This window comes from Mobula hypostoma, chromosome 9 (genome assembly GCF_963921235.1).
Source record: "Mobula hypostoma chromosome 9, sMobHyp1.1, whole genome shotgun sequence".
Lineage (NCBI taxonomy): Eukaryota > Metazoa > Chordata > Chondrichthyes > Myliobatiformes > Myliobatidae > Mobula > Mobula hypostoma.
Window position 1 is genome coordinate 1,723,056 of NC_086105.1, and position 20,154 is coordinate 1,743,209.

At 43.7% G+C, this 20,154-nt stretch overlaps 1 protein-coding gene across 2 annotated transcripts in view; it reads right to left on the reverse strand.

Annotated features, from left to right (window-relative positions):
• The window catches only part of polr3b (polymerase (RNA) III (DNA directed) polypeptide B), a 171,331-nt gene that overhangs the window by 14,587 nt on the left and 136,590 nt on the right, over positions 1-20,154 (reverse strand). For both annotated transcript variants that reach the window (XM_063057575.1, XM_063057576.1), the window contains 3 exons: positions 12,512-12,615; positions 10,657-10,823; positions 2,519-2,632 (listed from right to left, as the gene is read on the reverse strand). In XM_063057575.1, coding sequence (XP_062913645.1) covers positions 2,519-2,632; positions 10,657-10,823; positions 12,512-12,615 — 385 coding nt within the window. The remainder of the gene's footprint in view (positions 1-2,518; positions 2,633-10,656; positions 10,824-12,511; positions 12,616-20,154) is intronic.

The following is a 20,154-nucleotide window of genomic DNA, read 5'->3' on the forward strand; positions in this document are numbered from 1 at the left end:
AAGGAAGAACCATACCTCCTCCTTCCTTCCCTAACTGTAAGGTGTTATATTGAATTCTAGGTTTCCTTCCTTGCCAAATGAAGCGGGAAATCCATTTGTCCCATTCCCTGAATTGATTATCATTCACCTCCACCGGTAAAGTACGGAAAAAAATACAATAACCGAGGAAGAATATTCATTTTTATAGTATTTATCCTTGAATTTAAACTTAAAAAGGGGATAAGATTCCATCTATGCATATCTGCTTTTATCTCTGAGATTAATGGCCCATAATTTACCTGTGACAGTGTTGAAAGATCCTTCGGCAGGGTTATTCCTAAATATTTTAATGATTTAGCTTCCCACTTAAGATCGTATGTATCCTGCAATTTTTTGGATGGTGTATAATTTAGGGACATAACCTGCGTTTTCTTTACATTTATTTTATAACCTGATATTTTCCCAAAGTCATCCAACAGTGTAAACAATCCTATAAATGATTTTTCTGGTTCACTCAGATAGACCAAAACATCATCTGTGAATAACGCCACTTTCTGTTCAATCCCTGCCACCTTGATACCTTTTACGATTTCGCTCTGTCTTATTAGTTGGGCAAGCGGTTCAATATATAGCGCAAAAAGGAGAGGAGAAATTGGGCATCCCTGTCTAGTGCCTCTCTCTAAAATGAAGGAGTCAGAGAGGTCCCCATTTATCTTAATTCGGGCTGTAGGGCTGTCATATAGAGTCTGAATTACTTTAATAAACCTTTCTTGAAAGCCGAATCTTCTCTAACACTCTGTATAGGAATGCCCAACTAACCGAATCAAAAGCTTTCTCAGCGTCCAATCCTACTACCATTGTCTCTGTCTCGTTCTTATTAACCTGTTCTAATATGTGCAGAGTTCTCCTTATGTTGTCCTGTGTTTGTCTTTGTTGAATAAAGCCAGTCTGGTCTAAATGGATTAGGCCAGGTAAAAGCTTTTCCAATCTGCGCGCTAATATAGATGTAAATAGTTTGTAATCTAAATTAAGAACACTAATTGGCCGACAATTGCCACATTCTAGTTTATCTTTACCCTCTTTAGGAATAACTGAAATAATCGCTTCTCTCCAGGAAGGTGGAGTTTCTCCTCTCTGCAAGATCCAATTAAAGGTGTTAAGTAGTAATGGGGCTAACTGTGTCTTCAGGGACTTGTACCACTCTGAGGTAAACCCATCAGAACCCGGGGACTTTCCAGCCTTTAACCTAGAGATGGCCACGTTCAGTTCTTTGACAGTTACTGGTTGTAATAAACTTTCATTTTGTAAATCTGTAAGTTTAGGTAGATCTAAAAAATTCAATACACTGTCTATATAGGGCTCACTGGGGGCCCGGGGTTGGGAGTACAGCTCTCGATAATATGTTTCAAAACTCTCTTGAATTTTCCCTATTGTACTCTCCACAAGCTTTGTCTTTGGATTCTTTATTTTATGAATTGTATTGTCTGCTTGTTGTTTTCGTAATTTATATGCTAATAATCTAGCTGATTTACCTCCTACTTCATAATTCTTTTGTCTCAGGTAAAGAAAATTTCTTTGAGTTTCCAACGTATAAATATCATCAATTTCACTTTGCAATTTCCTAATTTCCTGTTTTCCATTTGAATTACTTTTGTTGCTATCTACAACTTGAAGTTGTTTTAATTTTCCTTGAAGGTCTGCTAATTTTTGTGCATTAAACCTTTGCTAATTTCATACTCCGTACCTTGTCTCATATTCCATGAGCCTTCCTAATTCAGCACTGGATTAGGATTGCAACATTTTGTGCTTCCATATACCAATGGCAGATAAATGTGGGACAGATCAGTCAAGATATATCTAAGTAATGTTTGAACAGGCTACAGGAACTCAGCAGCTCAGGCAGCATCAATGGACAGGAAGAGACAGTCGACATTTTAGGTCGATATCCTTCACTGGGATTTTGGACCTCACATCGTAGTTTGTTACTTCTGGTTAAATTCTCAGATTACAGGAGTAACAGACTGAAGCTGTGTGAAAGATTTGACACCCAGTGAAAGGTTGTACAGCCCATCTCACACTAACGCAGACAGTCCACTATCGAAGTAAATCTGAGTACCACACTTCCGCAATTCTCACCTTACACAATCAAATAATCCAACCAGCATCCGATCAAATGGACGCCTCAGAATCATAGCAAAATACCGCCATAGACGGTCCCAACACCGGCTGTGAAAGGAGGAGGACTGGGCATGGGGCTAGAAGCCCCATCTCGTAACAACAGAAGCCCTATCTCGTATCCCAGAGCTACAGAAACACTACCTGAAGCTCCAATAATGATTGGGGTGGGGGAAGAGGGGATTGTGAGGGAGAGGGAAGGACAGAGGAGGAGGGAGAGGGAGAGAGATGGAGGGAGAAAGGGAGGGAGGGAGTGAGAAGAGGAAGAGAGAGGGTGGGAGAGGGAGAGGAGGAGGAATCATAGCAAAACATAATTATTGTAACAGTGAATGAAGTAAAAGTAACCACAGTGGTAATGGCTCACCGGGTGAGAACAGCCCGGGGACCTCGGGCTCGAGCGTGCATCTTGTCGAGGACCATATGCTTCAGCTTCTGGTAATACACAGGACCAAAGTAGATGTACGCTTCCAAAGGCTCTCTGCAAGGGAAAACAGACCAAGCGTGAGTGTGCTCATCTGCCCCTGTGAGGGAAAAGAGTGGCAAGTTCAAAAACTCTCTTTAAAGGCATGCCAACAGCTGTATGTCATTTGAAGTTTGAGGAGGTTTGGTCTATCACCAAAGACTTTAGCAAATTTCTACACATGTACCGTGGAGAGCATTCCAATGGGTTGCATCACCGTCTGGTACGGAGGGGCCACTGCACAGGATCGGAAAAAGCTGCGAAGGCCGTAAACTCAGCCAGCTCCATCATAGGCAACAGCTCCCCCAGCAGTGAGGATATCTTCACAAGGCAGCATCCATCATTCAGGACCCCCATCACCCAGAACATGCCCTCTTCTCTTGGCTACCATCAAGAGGGAGGTACAGGAGCCTAAAGACACACACTCAATGTTTTAGGAACAGTTTCTTCCTTTTTGCCATCAGATTTCTGAAAGGACAATGAACCCATGAACACTACCTTAGTATTTTTACTCTTTTTGTGCTACTTATTTACAATATTTCTTATTGTAATTTATAATATAGAAACATAGAAAATAGGTGCAGGAGTAGGCCATTCGGCCCTTTGAGCCTGCACCGCCATTTATTATGATCATGGCTGATCATCCAACTCAGAACCCTGCACCAGCCTTCCCTCCATACCCCCTGATCCCCGTAGCCACAAGGGCCATATCTAACTCCCTCTTAAATATAGCCAATGAACTGGCCTCAACTGTTTCCTGTGGCAGAGAATTCCACAGATTCACCACTCTCTGTGTGAAGAAGTTTTTCCTAATCTCAGTCCTAAAAGGCTTACCCCTTATCCTCAAACTGTGACCCCTCGTTCTGGACTTCCCCAACATCGGGAACAATCTTCCTGCAACTAGCCTGTCCAATCCCTTTAGGATTTTATACGTTTCAATCAGATCCCCCCTCAATCTTCTAAATTCCAACGAGTACAAGCCTAGTTCATCCAGTCTTTCTTCATATGGAAGTCCTGCCATCCCAGGAATCAATCTGGTGAACCTTCTTTGTACTCCCTCTATGGCAAGGATGTCTTTCCTCAGATTAGGGGGCCAAAACTGCACACAATACTCCAAGTGTGGTCTCACCAAGGCCTTGTACGACTGCAGTAGTACCTCCCTGCTCCTGTACTCGAATGCTCTCGCTATAGATGCCAGCATACCATTCGCCTTTTTCACCGCCTGCTGTACCTGCATGCCCACTTTCAATGACTGGTGTATAATGACACCCAGGTCTCGTTGCACCTCCCCTTTTCCTAATCGGCCACCATAAGACCATAAGACAAAGGAGCAGAAGTAGGCCATTCGGCCCATCGAGTCTGCTCTGCCATTTTATCATGAGCTGATCCATTTTATCTTATTTAGTCCCACTGCCCCGCCTTCTCACCATAACCTTTGATGCCCTGGCTACTCAGATACCTATCAATCTCTGCCTTAAAGACACCCAATGACTTGGCCTCCACTGCTGCCTGTGGCAACAAATTCCATAGATTCACCACCCTCTGACTAAAAATTTTTTTTCACATTTCTGTTCTGAAAGGGCACCCTTCAATTCTGAAGTCATGCCCTCTCGTACTAGACTCCCCCATCATGGGAAACAACTTTGCCACATCCACTCTGTCCATGCCTTTTAACATTCGAAATGTTTCTTGAGGTCTCCCCTCATTCTTCTAAACTCCAAGGAATACAGTCCAAGAGCGGACAAACGTTCCTCATGTGTTAACCCTCTCATTCCCGGAATCATTCTAGTAAATCTTCTCTGTACCCTCTCCAACGTCAGCACATCCTTTCTTAAATAAGGAGACCAAAACTGCCCACAGTACTCCAAGTGAGGTCTCACCAGCGCCTTATAGAGCCTCAACATCACATCCCTGCTCCTATACTCTACTCCTCTAGAAATGAATGCCAACATTGCATTCGCCTTCTTCACTACCAATTCAACCTGGAGGTTAACTTTAAGGGAATCCTGTACGAGGACTCCCAAGTCCCGTTGCATCTCAGAACTTTGAATTCTTTCTCCATTTAAATAATAGTCTGCCCGTTTATTTTTTCTGCCAAAGTGCATAACCATACACTTTCCAACATTGTACTTCATTTGCCACTTCTCTGCCCATTCTTCCAATCTATCCAAGTCTCTCTGCAGACTCTCCGTTTCCTCAGCACTACCGGCCCCTCCACCTATCTTCGTATCGTCAGCAAACTTAGCCACAAAGCCATCTATTCCATAATCAAAATTGTTGATGTACAATGTAAAAAGAAGCAGCCCCAACACAGATCCCTGCGGAACACCACTGGTAACCGGCAGCCAACCAGAATAGGATCCCTTTATTCCCACTCTCTGTTTCCTGCCAATCAGCCAACACTCTATCCACGTATGTAACTTTCCTGTAATTCTATGGGCTCTTATCTTGTTAAGCAGCCTCATGTGTGGCACCTTGTCAAAGGCCTTCTGAAAATCCAAATATACAACATCCACTGCATCTCCCTTGTCTAGCCTACTGGTAATTTCCTCAAAAAATTGTAATAGGTTTGTCAGGCAGGATTTTCCTTTAAGGAAACCATGCTGAGTTCTGCCTATCTTGTCATGTGCCTCCAGGTACTCTGTAACCTCATCCTTGACAATCGACTCCAACAACTTCCCAACCACCGACGTCAAGCTAACAGGTCTATAATTTCCTTTTTGCTTCCTTGCCCCCTTCTTAAATAGCGGAGTGACATTTGCAATCTTCCAGTCCTCCGGAACCATGCCAGAATCTATCGACTTTTGAAAGATCATTGCTAATGTCTCCGCAATCTCCACAGCTACTTCCTTCAGAACACGAGGGTGCATTCCATCTGGTCCAGGAGATTTATCGACCTTTAGCCTATTCAGCTTCCTGAGTACTTTCTCTGTCGTAATTGTGACTGTGCACACTTCTCTTCCCTGCCACCCTTGAGTGTCCGGTATCCTGCTGTCTTCCTCAGTGAAGACTGATGCAAAATACTTGTTCAGTTCCTCTGCCATCTCATCTCCCATTACAATTTCTCCAGTATCATTTTCTATCGATCCTATATCTACTCTCACCTGTCTTTTACTCTTTATATACTTGAAAAAGCTTTTAGTATCCTCTTCGATATTATTTGCTAGTTTCCTTTCATAGTTAATCTTTTCTCTCTTAATGACCTTCTTGGTTTCCTTTTGTAAGGTTTTAAAGACTTCCCAATCCTCTGTCTTCCCACGAATTTTTGCTTCCTTGTATGCCCTCTCCTTTGCTTTAACTTTGGCTTTGACTTCTCTTGTCAACCACGGTTGCATCCTTTTTCCATTCGAAAATTCCTTCTTTTTTGGAATATACCTGTCTTGCACCTTCCTCACTTCTCTCATAAACTCCAGTCACTGCTGCTCTGCCGTCCTTCCCACCAGTGTCTCTTTCCAGTCAACTTTGACCAGTTCCTCTCTCATGCCACTGCAATTTCCTTTACTCCACTGAAACACCGACACATCAGATTTCGGCTTCTCTTTTTCTAATTTCACAGTGAACTCAATCATGTTATGATCACTGCCTCCTAAGGGTTCCTTCACCGCAATCTCTCTCAATCTGTCCAATCACCATTCAGATAATAATCTGTTTTCCTACATTTGCCACCAAAGTGGATAACTTCACATTTATCCACATTAAATTGCATCTGCCATGAATTTGCCCACTCACCCAACCTATCCAAGTCACTCTGCATCCTCTTAGCATCCTCCTCACAGCTAACACTGCCGCCCAGCTTCGTGTCATCCGCAACCTTGGAGATGCTGCATTTAATTCCCTCATCCAAGTCATTAATATATATTGTAAACAACTGGGGTCCCAGCACTGAGCCTTGCGGTACCCCACTAGTCACTGCCTGCCATTCTGAAAAGGTCCCGTTTATTCCCACTCTTTGCTTCCTGTCTGCTAACCAATTCTCCACCCACACCAATACCTTACCCCCAATACCATGTGCTTTAAGTTTGCACACTAATCTCCTGTGTGGGACCTTGTCAAAAGCCTTCTGAAAATCCAAATATACCACATCCACTGGTTCTCCCCCATCCAGTCTACTAGTTACATCTTCAAAAAATTCTATGAGATTCGTCAGACGTGATTTTCCTTTCACAAATCCATGCTGACTTTGTCCGATGATTTCACCGCTTTCCAAATGTGCTGTTATCACATCTTTGATAACTGACTCCAGCATTTTCCCCACCATCGATGTTAGGCTAACCGGTCTATAATTCCCCGGTTTCTCTCTCCCTCCTTTTTTAAAAAGTATATTTTATGTATTGCATAGTACTGCTGCCACAAAACAACACGTTTGATGACATACATCAGTAATAATAAACCTGATTCTATTTCCCTCCAGTCCTGGTCACATCCTCCTGAGTCTCTTCTGCAGCTTTCTATTCACATCTTTCCAATTGTGTGCTGACCAGAATTGCTCACATTATTCCAGGTGTGGTCTCACCAATGATCTATACAGCTGTTACAAAACATCCCAACTCTTGTACTCCATCTCCTGTCTGACGGAAACAACCATTCAGTGCGCATTCTTCACCTGCTCAGGGAACTATGTTCTTGTACCCCTGGGTCTCTCTGTCCTACAGCACTCCCCAGGGCCCTGCTTTTCACTCTGTAAATTCTGCCCTGTTCAACTTAGTAAAATGCATCACTTCACACACGTCCAAGTTAAATAAGACATAGGAGCAGAAAGAATTAGGCCATTCAGCCCATCAAGTCTGCTCTGCCATTCCATCATGGCTGATCCCAGGTCCCACTCAACCCCATACACCTCCCTTCTTGCCATTTCCTTTGATGCCTTGACCAATCGGGAAATGATCAACTTCCGCTATTGCAGTCTGTAGCGTAGCATTCCACAGATTTACTACTCTCTGGCTGAAAAAAAAATCCTCCTTATTTCTATGCTAAAAGGTCACCCCTCAATCTTGAGGCTGTGCCCGCTAGTTCTGGATACCCCCACCATAGGAAACATGCTCTCTACATCCACCCTTTCTAGTCCTTTCAACATTTGTAGGTTTCAATGAGATTCCCACACATTCTTCTAAATTCCAGTGAGTACAGGCCCAAAGCTGCCAAACGCTCTTCATATATTAACCCCTTCATTCCCAGAAACATTCTCGTGAACCTCCTCTGGACTTTCTCCAATGACAACACATCCTTTCTGGGATAAGGGACCCAAAACTGTTGACAATACTCCAAGTGTGGCCTGACTAATGTCTTATAAAGGTTGTCTGGTACTTCTTGGCTCATGTACCCAGCTGAAATAATAGATGCTGTTCTTCACTGTCTGTGATACCATCTACTTTAGTATCATTGGCACACTTACTAATCACACCACCTACACCCTCATCCAAATCATCACTACAGATGACGATCAGTGGTAGGTCCAGCAGCAGTTCCTCCATTATCACAATCTGACTCCTACCAACAAGCCAATCTTGTACCCACTTGGCCAGCTCACACCAGATCCCACATGAACTCACCCTCTGGACCAGAATACCAGAATACCAGGTGGGACCTCCTCTCTGAAGTGTCCTAAAAGCACCTCAGAAATATTAAAAAAATTGTATTTAGAGCTACAACACAAAACAGGCCCTTCTGGCCCACTGAGCCACGCTGCCCAAAAATCCACCCATTTAACCCTCGCCTAATCACAGGACAATTTACAACAGCCAATTAACCTACTAATCAGTATGTTTTGGACTCTGGGAGAAAACTCATGTGCACGTGGATGAACGAACAAACATTCTTACAGAGGATCAACACACATCAAAGTTGCTGGTGAATGCAGCAGCCAGGCAGCATCTCTAGGAAGAGGTGCAGTCGACGTTTCAGGCTGAGACCCTTCGTCAGGACTAACTGAAGGAAAAGCTAGTACGAGATTTGAAAGTGGGAGGGCGAGGGGGAGATCCGAAATGATAGGAGAAGACAGGAGGTGGAGGGACGGAGCCAAGAGCTGGACAGTTGATTGGCAAAAGGAATATGAGAGGATCATGGAACAGGAGGCCTAGGGAGAAAGACAAGCGGGGGGGAACCCAGAGGATGGGCAAGGGGTATAGTCAGAGGGACAGAGGGAGAAAAAGGAGAGTGAGAGAAAGAATATGTGTATATAAATAAATAACAGATGGGGTACGAGGGGGAGGTGGGGCCTTAGCGGAAGTTAGAGAAGTCGATGTTCATGCCATCAGGTTGGAGGCTACCTAGACAGAATATAAGGTGTTGTTCCTCCAACCTGAGTGTGGCTTCATCTTTACAGTAGAGGAGGCCGTGGATAGACATGTCAGAATGGAAATGGGATGTGGAATTAAAATGTGTGGCCACTGGGAGATCCTGCTTTCTCTGGCGGACAGAGCGTAGGTGTTCAGCAAAACGATCTCCCAGTCTGCGGCGGGTCTCGCCAATATATAGAAGGCGACATCGGGAGCACCAGACGCAGTATATCACCCCAGTCGACTCACAGGTGAAGTGTCGCCTCACCTGGAAGGACTGTCTGGGGCCCTGAATGGTGGTGAGGGAGGAAGTGTAAGGGCATGTTCCGCTTACAAGGATAAGTGCCAGGAGGGAGATCAGTGGGGAGGGATGGGGGGGATGAATGGACAAGGGAGTCGCGTAGGGAGCGATCCCTGTGGAATGCAGAGAGAGGGGGGGAGGGAAAGATGTGCTTAGTGGTGGGATCCCATTGGAGGTGGCGGAAGTTACGGAGAATAATATGTTGGACCCGGAGGCTGGTGGGGTGGTAGGTGAGGACCAGGGGAATCCTATTCCTAGTGGGGTGGCGGGAGGATGGAGTGAGAGCAGATGTGCGTGAAATGGGGGAGATGCGTTTGAGAGCAGAGTTGATGGTGGAGGAAGGGAAGGCCCTTTCTTTAAAAAAAGGAGGACATCTCCTTCGTCCTGGAATGAAAAGCCTCATCCTGAGAGCAGATGCGGCGGAGATGGAGGAATTGCAAGAAGGGGGATGGCATTTTTGCAAGAGACAGGGTGAGAAGAGGAATAGTCCAGATAGCTGTGAGAGTCAGTAGGCTTATAGTAGACATCAGTGGATAAGCTGTCTCCAGAGATAGAGACAGAAAGATCTAGAGAGGGGAGGGAGGTGTCAGAAATGGACCAGGTAAACTTGAGGGCAGGGTGAAAGTTGGAGGCAAAGTTAATCGTGTTTGCATTCTTACAGAGGATGTCAGAATTGAAGTCCAAACTCTGACGCCCTGAACTGCAAAGGCATTGTTTTATCCACTATGCTACCGTGGAACCCCACTTGAATTCAGAGTTCTGGACCTCTAGTCTGGTAATTTAACCAACTTACTTTTCCTATTCCTAGCCCAGTCTACGCTGGGTGATAGGGGTTCTCTGCTGTCACATCCCCATAACACACTTTGTCCTTCCATTTGTTTTCAGACCATAAGACATAAGGGCAGAGCTGGTGATTTAGCTCACGAGTTCACTCCACTGTTCCATCACGGCTGATTTATTCACCCTCTCAACTCCAGTCTTCTGCCTTCTCCCTGTGACCTTTGATGCCATGACTAATTAAGAGCCTTTCAACCTCTGCTTTAAATATACTCAATGATTTGGCCTTCTCCCTCTCACTAGGGGAAATTCACCCCCTCTTCTTATTCCTCCCCTAGTCTATTCAGGATTCACTGTCGCCACTACAGTGCGCCCCCTCTGTGACACACTGCACCCTTCCCACTAGTTAGTGCCTCACTGACAGCTGGCACTGTGAATATACCTCTCCCTTCCACTCATGCACTCAGATCAGACACTGCAGAATTCTGAACAACCCTTTAAATCACCACTTAATCATCACAGCTTGAGGGAAAGCAACACAGAAAGCAGGAGTCCATTCAGTCCATCGAGCATGTTCAGCACTTTTACATAACTTTTGGTATCAGACCCCCCATAGCCCTTGAAGGCTTCTGTGTGTACCCTACCCTTGCCGGCCCAAACCCATTGATTAAACCCCACATCTGTCATACCCAGTGATTCCGGAGGTGACATAATCCTTGCCCAGATAGTTGTAGCCGTATCGAATCAGATCCTCACACACATCCTTCACTTTGCTCCCTCCGAAAGCAGTACCATAATGGAACCTGCCGTCAAGGACGCCGGCTTTGCCTGCCAGCAACTCAATCAACTTCCCGACCTGTGGGTGCAAGCAGACATCAGGTCAAACCAACAAACCGTGTAGATCTGTAACTGCTACCCCAGTTTTCACCATCATCCAACAACAGGCCGGTAACCTGTTCTCCTAGAGCCAGTTCTCTCTGGAGTTACTGCTTACCCCGAGACCAAGCCCATTTCTACTAATTGAGCACAGCTATCCTGTTCAGGAGTTAGCTGGTGTACTTGAGCAAACATGGAGACAAAAAGACAGAATTAGGCCATTCGGCCCATTGAGTCTGCTCCACCATTCCATCATGGCTGATTTATTATCCCTCTCAATCCTCTTCTCCTGTCTTCCTGTAACCTTTGGCACCCTTACTAATTGAGAACCAATCAACCCCCGCTTTAAATATACTTAATATCTGCAGCTGTCTGCAGCAATGAATTCCACAGATTCACCACCTCTGGCTAAAGAAATTTCTCCTCATCTCTGTTCTAAATGGTTGTCCCTCTATTCTGAGGCTGTGCCCTCCGGTCCTAGACTCCCCCACTACAAGAAACATCCACTCTTTCCATGCCTTTCAATATTCCATAGGTTTCAATGAGATCCTCCCTCATTTTCCTAAACCCCTGTGTGTATAGGTCCAGGGCCATTAAACACTTCCTGTACGTTAATCCTTTCATTCCTGGGATCATTCTCGTGAATCTCCTCTGGACTATCTCCAAAGCCAGCACATCTTTTCTTAGATGAGGGAACCAAAGCTCTCACAATACACCTAGGTGAAAGTTTCTCCCCAGAAGTAAACAGGAGGAGCAACATGTACGGAAAATTTGTGCTCCCTAAAGGATCCAACAATTTGAAGTGACTCTGACCGACCTGAGATGGCAGTTTACTGGTAAGGCCAGAATGTTGCACATTCCAGGTTGTCTTTGAAACCCAGCACCACACCAGGGACGGGACTGGATTTAACCCATATTTATTACGGGGTTAACTCAACTTGCTTATCCACCTTTCAAGGCTTGGAAAACAACTTTAGCACCCATGCTGGAGGATATCCCCAGATCTCAGCAGTTCTAGACCTATCTTTATAATTAGTGGATCTTCATCGGTTTGGTCACAGAGTCGTAGAGCACTACAACAAAGAACAGGCCCTTCAACTGGTCTAGTCCATGCTGTACTGTTGTGCTTAGTCTCATCAAGCCAAACCTGGACGACAGCCCTCTCTACCCCTCCCATCAACGTACTGATCTTAACTTCCCTTAAATACTGCAATTGAATCCGCATCCAGCACCTGCACTGGCAGCTCATTCCACCCTCTCACCACCCTCTGAGTGAAGTTCCCCTTAAATATTTCACCTCTCACCCTTACTCTATGACCTCTAGTTCTATATCACCCAATTTCCTTGCATTTACCCTATCAATACCCCTCAGAATTTTGTATACCTCTATAAAATACCCCTATTCTTCCACACTCCTGGAAATAAAGTCCTAACCTATTCAACCTTTCCTTATAACTCAAGTCCCAGCAACATGCTCGTTAGTTTATTTTTTCTGTGCTCTTTTAATGCAAACGTTTCTTAAGTAAGATTTGCCTGAAGTTCTCATTGCCAGGCAGTGCCACAGAAATACTCTGTTCCCCACCGGCCCCCCATTCTCCTGAGTTCGATCACTAAGACTGTGTCTGTCTGCAGTAAATCACTGTGCCAAAAAGACCAGTCGAGACTCACCGTCATTCGCGAGGGGTAACCGTGAGGGTTCATGATGATATCAGGGCAGATTCCACTGTCACAGAATGGCATGTCTTCCTGAGGTACAATTAAGCCACAGACACCTAGAGAGCGGGAGATGTTTGGAAAACTGTTCTAGTAATGGTATAATTACTTGCAAATTCAACATGCATCACAATTCTGAAAAGTCACCAATATTTACCAAAATATTTATAAACCACAGCAGCCATTAGGATATTTTTGCTTCATAATGTAGAGTCAGTTGCTCACAGATTAGTGTGCCAAAGGAGTGAGGGTCTAGGTGGTGAGGGCCCTTAATGATGGACCATTGATGTGATTATGACTACGTGTACTGAGATATACTGAAAAGCTTGTCTCCCATGCTGTTCATACAGATCAGATCATTACACAGTGAACTGAAGTAGAACAAAGTAAAATAATAACAATTCAGTATAAAAGTTACTGAAAACGTGCGGTGCAGGAACGATAAAGTGCAAGGTCATAACAAGGTAGATTGTGAGGCCAAGACTCCATCTTATCGAACAACATGTTCTTCAAGCGTCTGTTAACTGCAGGGTAGACGGTGTCTTTGAGTCTGGTGGTACATATTTCAGACTTTTGTATCATCTACCTGATGGGGGAGGGGGAGAAGAGAGAATGTCCAAGGTGGGTGAGGTTTTTGATTATGTTGGCAGCTTAGAGAGGCAGTGAGGGGAGCCCATGGAGGGAGGCTAGTTTCTGTGATGCATCGAGAAGAATTGGCAAGATATCCAGGTTATTTTTAAGCTTACACCAGAATCTGTCCTGGGCTCCCTATCTCATTGCTACCCCAGGGAAATGGTACAGGAGCCAGAAGGCTCAATGTTTTAGGAACAGCTTCTTCCCTTCACCACCAAATAACTGAATGGACAATATACCAACTCATGAACACTACCTCACTATTTCTGCTCTCTTTTTGCATAACCGATTTAATTATTTTTAAAATATTGTTGTAATTTACAGTATATTTTATGTATTGCACTGTACTGCTGCTGCAAAACAACAAATATCATGACATAAGTCAGTGATATTAAACCTGATTCTGATTCTGAATAATAAACCAATACCAGAATCTGTAGTTCAGGTGACACCTCAAGCTGCCAATGAACAAACTGACAGCGTCAGGAACATCAGTGATATTAAACCTGGTTCTGATTCTGAATAATGAACCAATACCAGAATCTGTAGTTGGTAATCACAGCAGGGGACACCTCAAGCTGCCAATGAACAAACTGACAGCGTCGGGAGCATCAGGTGGACCAGTCAGTGTCAGTTTGGCCATAAGTGGCAAATCCTGAGAACCAGCCTGAGAAATACAGAACAGAAGCTTCCAGAATGAAGATTTCACAACTTCGCAACATCTAAGGAAACACAATCTTTAGCAGACTGCTGTGCAGCTCGAAGCCAGCAAGGGCACAGGGGGAATCCTCAGTCAGGTTACCGGCAAGGGAAGGGTGTAATGGTTCAATCACAGGTCATGCCTGCAGTGTGGCAGGAAGGCACAATGCCCCACTAACCTCATACCATAAGACATAAAGAGTACAATTTGGCCATTTAGCCCATTGAGTCTGCTCCACCATTCCATCATGGCTGATTTATTATTCCTGTCAGTCCCATTCACCTGCCTTCTCCCCGTAATCTTTGACATCCTTACTAATCAAGAACTTATCAAGCTCCACCTTAAGTATACCCAATGACATATCCTCCACAACAGCCTGTGACAATGAATTCCACAGATTCACTTCCCTCTGGCTAAAGAAATTTCTCCTCATCTCTGTCCTAAAGGGACATCCTTCTATTCTGAGGCTGTGCCCTCTGGCCCTAAACTCCCCTAGTGTAGGAAATATCCTCTCTCTTAAGACCATAAGATACAGGAGCAGAATTAGGCCATTTGGCCCATTCCATCATGGGTGATTTATTAACCCTCTCAATCTCATTCTCCTGCCTTCTCCCTGTAACTTTTGATGCCCTGACTAATCAAGAACTTTCTAACTCTACTTTAAATAACCCTAACCCTAACATGCATGCAAGTCCTTATGCACAGGACTGGGGGCTGCTTAAAGGACTACAGTTTGCAAACTTTGAGTTTTGCTGCGACAGGTGAATAATCATCTTTTGGGGAAAGCCTCAGCCAGACTTGTGATATGATTTAATAATCAAAACGGAGAATGAGCAGGCGAGTGTGGAAAGTGCAGACTGCCTGGGCCACAGAGGGACAGTGTGTTGTTTGTTTTGTGTGAAAGGGAATGATAAAAGATGCATGAAATTGACACAAAAAGGCCGGAGAAGAGAAAGAAGCAGGGGTACTCCGTCAGAGGCAGCTCATAGCCTTTGGTGAGCTGCATAACAATGGGTCCCACAGATCCAACACAGCTGTGGGTTTCATTAAATGAAGAGACTGGTGGACTAGAGTAAATAATTAACCAATTGTCATCCAGTGAAAGTGCTGACAGGGCTAACCATATCCAAGGCCTTTTACTAACATTTTCTTCACATTTAATTGCACATTTATATATTGCCTTTGTGGACTGTACACATGGCCTGCATTAAAACCCAGTAAAACTGCAAAAACAGATCACAGCTTTCTGAATCAGAATCAGGTTTAATATCACTGCCATATGTTGTGAAGTTTGTTGTTTTGTGGCAGCAGTACATTGCAATAATAAAAACTATAAATTACAATAAGTATATTTCTATACATATAAAATTAAATTAAATAAGTAATGCAAAAAGAGAGGGAAAAATTAGTGAGGTAATGTACGTGGGTTCATCGTCCATTCAGAAATCTGATAGTGGAGGGGACGAAGCTTTTCCTGAAATTTTGAGAATCTGTCTTCAGGTTCCTCCTGTCCAATGGTAGCAATAAGAAGAGGGCATATAATTCAGAGAATTGTAGGTACAATTTGCTCAAACCTTACCACACTCACACACAGAGAAGCTGAGAACTGGCTGAGGCCAGGTTTATCATTTGAATCGCAGTGTAGTTTAAACTCAGAGTTCACTTTAAACCACTTTGCTTCTCGTGGAGAATTTTGTTCAAGACCAGTTGTATTTCGCCACTACATGCAACACCATTCGTTAAAGAGAGTGAATGCTAATTAATACATTAGAAAGATTAAAAATACTCCCGGGAGCTGCTATTATTAAACAATTAGTACAGTCTTGAGATGCTGCAAATGGGAAAACGGGTTAAGGGCCCCTTTGCAATAACAGTTTGCATTTACTGCTTCACTCCTGAATTTGTTTGCGGGAGGCAATTATGGGCCATAAAATGGTAATGCCACTGTTTTGCATACTTAATTAGGAGGTCAGAAGGTTACCGGTTCAGGTCTTGTATCTGAAAACATACACTGCGGGACATTTTGCAAGGCTCTCTTGCCTTTCACATTTCGTGGCTTAAGCAGAATGAACAAATATTCAAGAGACTGCACTTTATAAAACGACTACAATGAGTGAACCCTTCCAATTGGTTTATACTCCAAAGTGCACACGTATTAATTTCAAAAGTTCGATTTTAAACTGAGTGATCTATCCAGAATAAAACATTTCGAGATAACTTGTTTCAATATTGAGTGGACAGCCAGAGACTATGTCCCAGGGCTAAAATGGCTAATACAGGGGGCATAACTTTAAGGAGATTGTAGGAGAGTAGAGTGGGTATGTCAGAGGTGGGTTTCTTTACACAGAAGGGGGCTGTGTGCTTAATCCCCTGTTCTACTAGCTTTATATTAATGACTGTGAGGCTAAGCCCAGCTCCAATGCCATATTTAAGTTTGCTGATGACAGTACTGTCATTGGCTGCATCAAAGGTGGTGACGTATCAGCCAATCGGAGGGAGATTGAAAATCTGGTTGAGTGGTGCCACAACAACAACCTCTCACTCAATGTCAGCAAGACCAAGGAGCTGATTATTGACTCCAGGTGCAGGAAACTGGAGGTTCATGATCCAGTGCTCACCGGGGATCAGAGGTGGAGGGGTCAGCAATTCCTCGATGTTACCATTTTGGAGGATCTGTCCTGTGCCCAGCAGGCAAGTGCCATTATGAAGTAACAAAGGCAGCGCCACTACTTCTTTGGAAGTTTGTGAAGATCCAACATGTCATCTAAAACTCTGACAAACTTCTATAGATATGTTGTGGAGAGTATATTGACTGGTATAGAAACACCAATGCCATTGAACAGAAAATCCTACAAAAAGTCATGGATACAGCCCAGACAATCATGGCAGAGCTCTCCCCACCACTGAGCACATCTACATAGAGGGCTGTTGCAGAAAAGCAGAATTCATCATAGAGCACCACTGCTATCCAGGCCACGCTTTCTTTTCTGCCATCGAGAAGGAGGTACAGGACCCAAACCACCAGGTTCAGGAACACTCATTACTGCTATCCAGGCCATGCTTACTTTTCTGTCATCGAGGAGGTGGTACAGGACCCAAACCACCAGGTTCAGGAACACTCATTACTGCTCAACCATCAGGCTGTGGAACCAGAGGGGATAACTTCACTCATTCCAACACTGAATTGATTCCACAATCTATGGATTCAATTTGAAGGACTCTTCACCTTTATTCTCGATATTTATTGTTTATGTATTTATTATGATTATTATTTAGTTTTTTCTTCTTTTTGTATTTGTATGGAGTGTTATCTTTTGCATATGGGTTGTTTGTCCATGTCATTGCTGGCAGTTTTTAATTGATAAATGAGCTATGTTCAAAAGCAGGGTGAGCACCTGGTGAGCCACAGTAACCAAACTGCATCCTTCTCTCACCTCAGAGGTGGGCAAAACCACACTAAACTGCCTATTAATGGTATGATTTGGACATGGTGACTGGATTTGGAAAAGCATTCAGTGTAGTAACTTTGGAAACTAAAGTGGTGGCAGACCAGGTTGTAAACTACCCCCAGGTTTTACAGTAACAGTGGATATTGTGCACTTTATTAGGTACACCAGTACACCCACTCGTTAATGTAGCCAGTAAGGTGGCAGCAACTCAATTCATAAAAGTATGTAGATATGGTCAAGATTTTCAGTTGTTGTTCGTACCAAACAACAGAATGGGGAAGAAATATGATCTAAGTGACTTTGGCTGTGAACTGATTGTTGGTGTCAGATGGGATGGTTTGAGTATCTCAGAAACTCCCAATTTCCTGGGGTTTTCATGCACAACAGTCTCTAGAGTTTAGAGACTGGTGTGAAAAACAAAAAAAAAACATCCAGTGAGTGGCTATTCTGTGGGTGGAAAAGCCATGTTATATGAGAGAGGTCAGAGGAAAATGGCCAGACTGGTTCAAGCTGACAGGAAGGCGACAGTAACTCAAATAACCATGCGTTACAACAGTAGTATGCTGAAGAGCATCTCTGAATGCACAACACGAACCCTGAAGTGGACGGGCTACAGCAGCAGAAAACCAGGAACATACACTCAGCAGACACTTTATTAGGTACAGGAGGCACATATTAAAGTGGTCACTGAGTGTATTTCATTCTCCCTTTCCAATGGGGCAGGAGAAGGCCATTCAGCCGTGAGATATCGTTTCTTCAATCAGATTGACCTTGTCTTAACTTCAATCATCCAGCTTTGCTCTGCACCCCTTAACATCCCATCAAAGTTGATAAATCCCAAACCAACACCAAAAAAATCTTGAGTAGACAGCTTGAAGGTGGAGTTAGAGCAGAATCTAGTCAATCATGAATGTGCAGGGAGGGAAGAGAGTAGTGAGCTAAAGACACAGCTTGTGCAGTCCCAATGTTTAGTATAATCGTGGTGGAGGGGTTCCTGTCTTTTAACGATTGCAGTCTATTGATCAGGAAGTCAAGGATCCAGTTGCAGAGGGGGGTACTGACTTCTACAATCCAGAGTTTGGTGATGAGTATGCATGGAATTATAATATTGAAGGTGGGGTTGTAATCAATAAATGATAGTCTCACATAGGTACTTTCACTGTCCGGATACTCCAGAGATGAGTGCAACACCAGGGAGATGGTGCTTGCTTTAACTTGAAGATATTAAAAGCCTGAAGGCACGTACCATCATGCTCAAGGACAGATTCCCTTTTGCAGTATAAGACTATTGAATGGTTGCCGAGTACGATTAGATGAACCCTTGATGTCACAAACTATCATGTCACGGCTACAGCATCTTATTATTTATCTGCACTGTACTTTCTCTGAAACTGTAACACTTCATTCTGGATTCTGTTGTCTCCTTTCAATGCAACGATCTGTATGAACAGTTCCCTGACAAGCTTGTCGCTCTACCTCGGTACATGTGACAATACAAACCAGCTTAGCAAATTATACACACAAAACGCTGGAGGAACTCAGCAGGAATGTTTTGGGGCAAGACCCTTCTTCAAGTCTGATGAAGAGTCAGCATGGTGTGTATATTACTTCGATTTTCAGCACGGGCAGAATTTCTCTTGTTTGCAATTTACCAAGTTACAAGATGCAAAATCAGAAAGTGGACATACTGTATTCAGCCCTCACAACAATTTTTACGTTTTATTATCTCATTTTTTTAAACTGAAGAGATATTGAAGTATAGCTTTTTGAGCTAATCCACAAAATGTTGTGCATCATGTCAAATCAAAAGAAAACTTAGAAAACCTGTTACTAAAAATTAAAAATCAAAATTGTGAGGCTGAAGTAGTATTCACCCCTTTTGTAATTACCATGCTAACTTTCCTCGGGTGCAATATATATCACCTTACCAACCTACCCAATTTGCTGGTATAGAAAATTGGAGGATCACCTGATCTCAATGAATTCATAAGAATAAATACTCCTTATCTCTGTAAGGTCCAACAGTATGGTAGATTTTCAACAGACCAAACCAAAATGAAGACAAAAAGCACTCAAGACAAGTCAGGAAAATTATAACAGAGAAGCACAAATCTGGGGAAGACCATCTCAAAGACACTGAACATACCTTGGAGCTCAGTGCAGCCCTTTGAGAAAAAGTTAAAAAAATGAAACCACAGTCACACTGCCTAGAACAGGCCATCCTTCTAAACTTTTGCTGGAGGAGATGGTACTTGTAAGATAGGCTACTGTGAGCCAACAGTCACTCTGCATGAGCTGCAGAAGTCAGTGATTGCAATTGGAGATGACGTTCATGGCTCCACAGTCTCGAAGGTCTTGCACAAATAATGCGAAGGCCTTGCACAAAAGGGGTATTTATGGAGAAGTGACAAGGAAGAAGCCCTGGCCCAAAAAAAGTCATATCCTTGCCTGTAAAGACTTCGTAAAGCATCACTTGGAAGATTCTGTAAAGATGTGGAAGAAGGCCTTGTGCTCGGATGAGACTAAAGTGGAACTTTTTGGCCTCAATTCTAAGCAGTGCGTGTAGCATAAATCTAATACTGCACATCAGCAGGTAACATCATCCCTACAGTAAAGTATGGTGGAGGTAGCATCATGCTATGGGATGCTTTTCAGCAGCAGGGATTGGAAATCTGGTCAGGATTGATGGGAAGATGAATGCTGCTAAATACAGAGAGATACTGGATAAAAACCTGCTAGCATCTACCATAAAGCTTAAACTGGGGAGGAAGATTGTCTTTCAGCAGGACAACGACCCAAAGCACACTGCCAGAGCA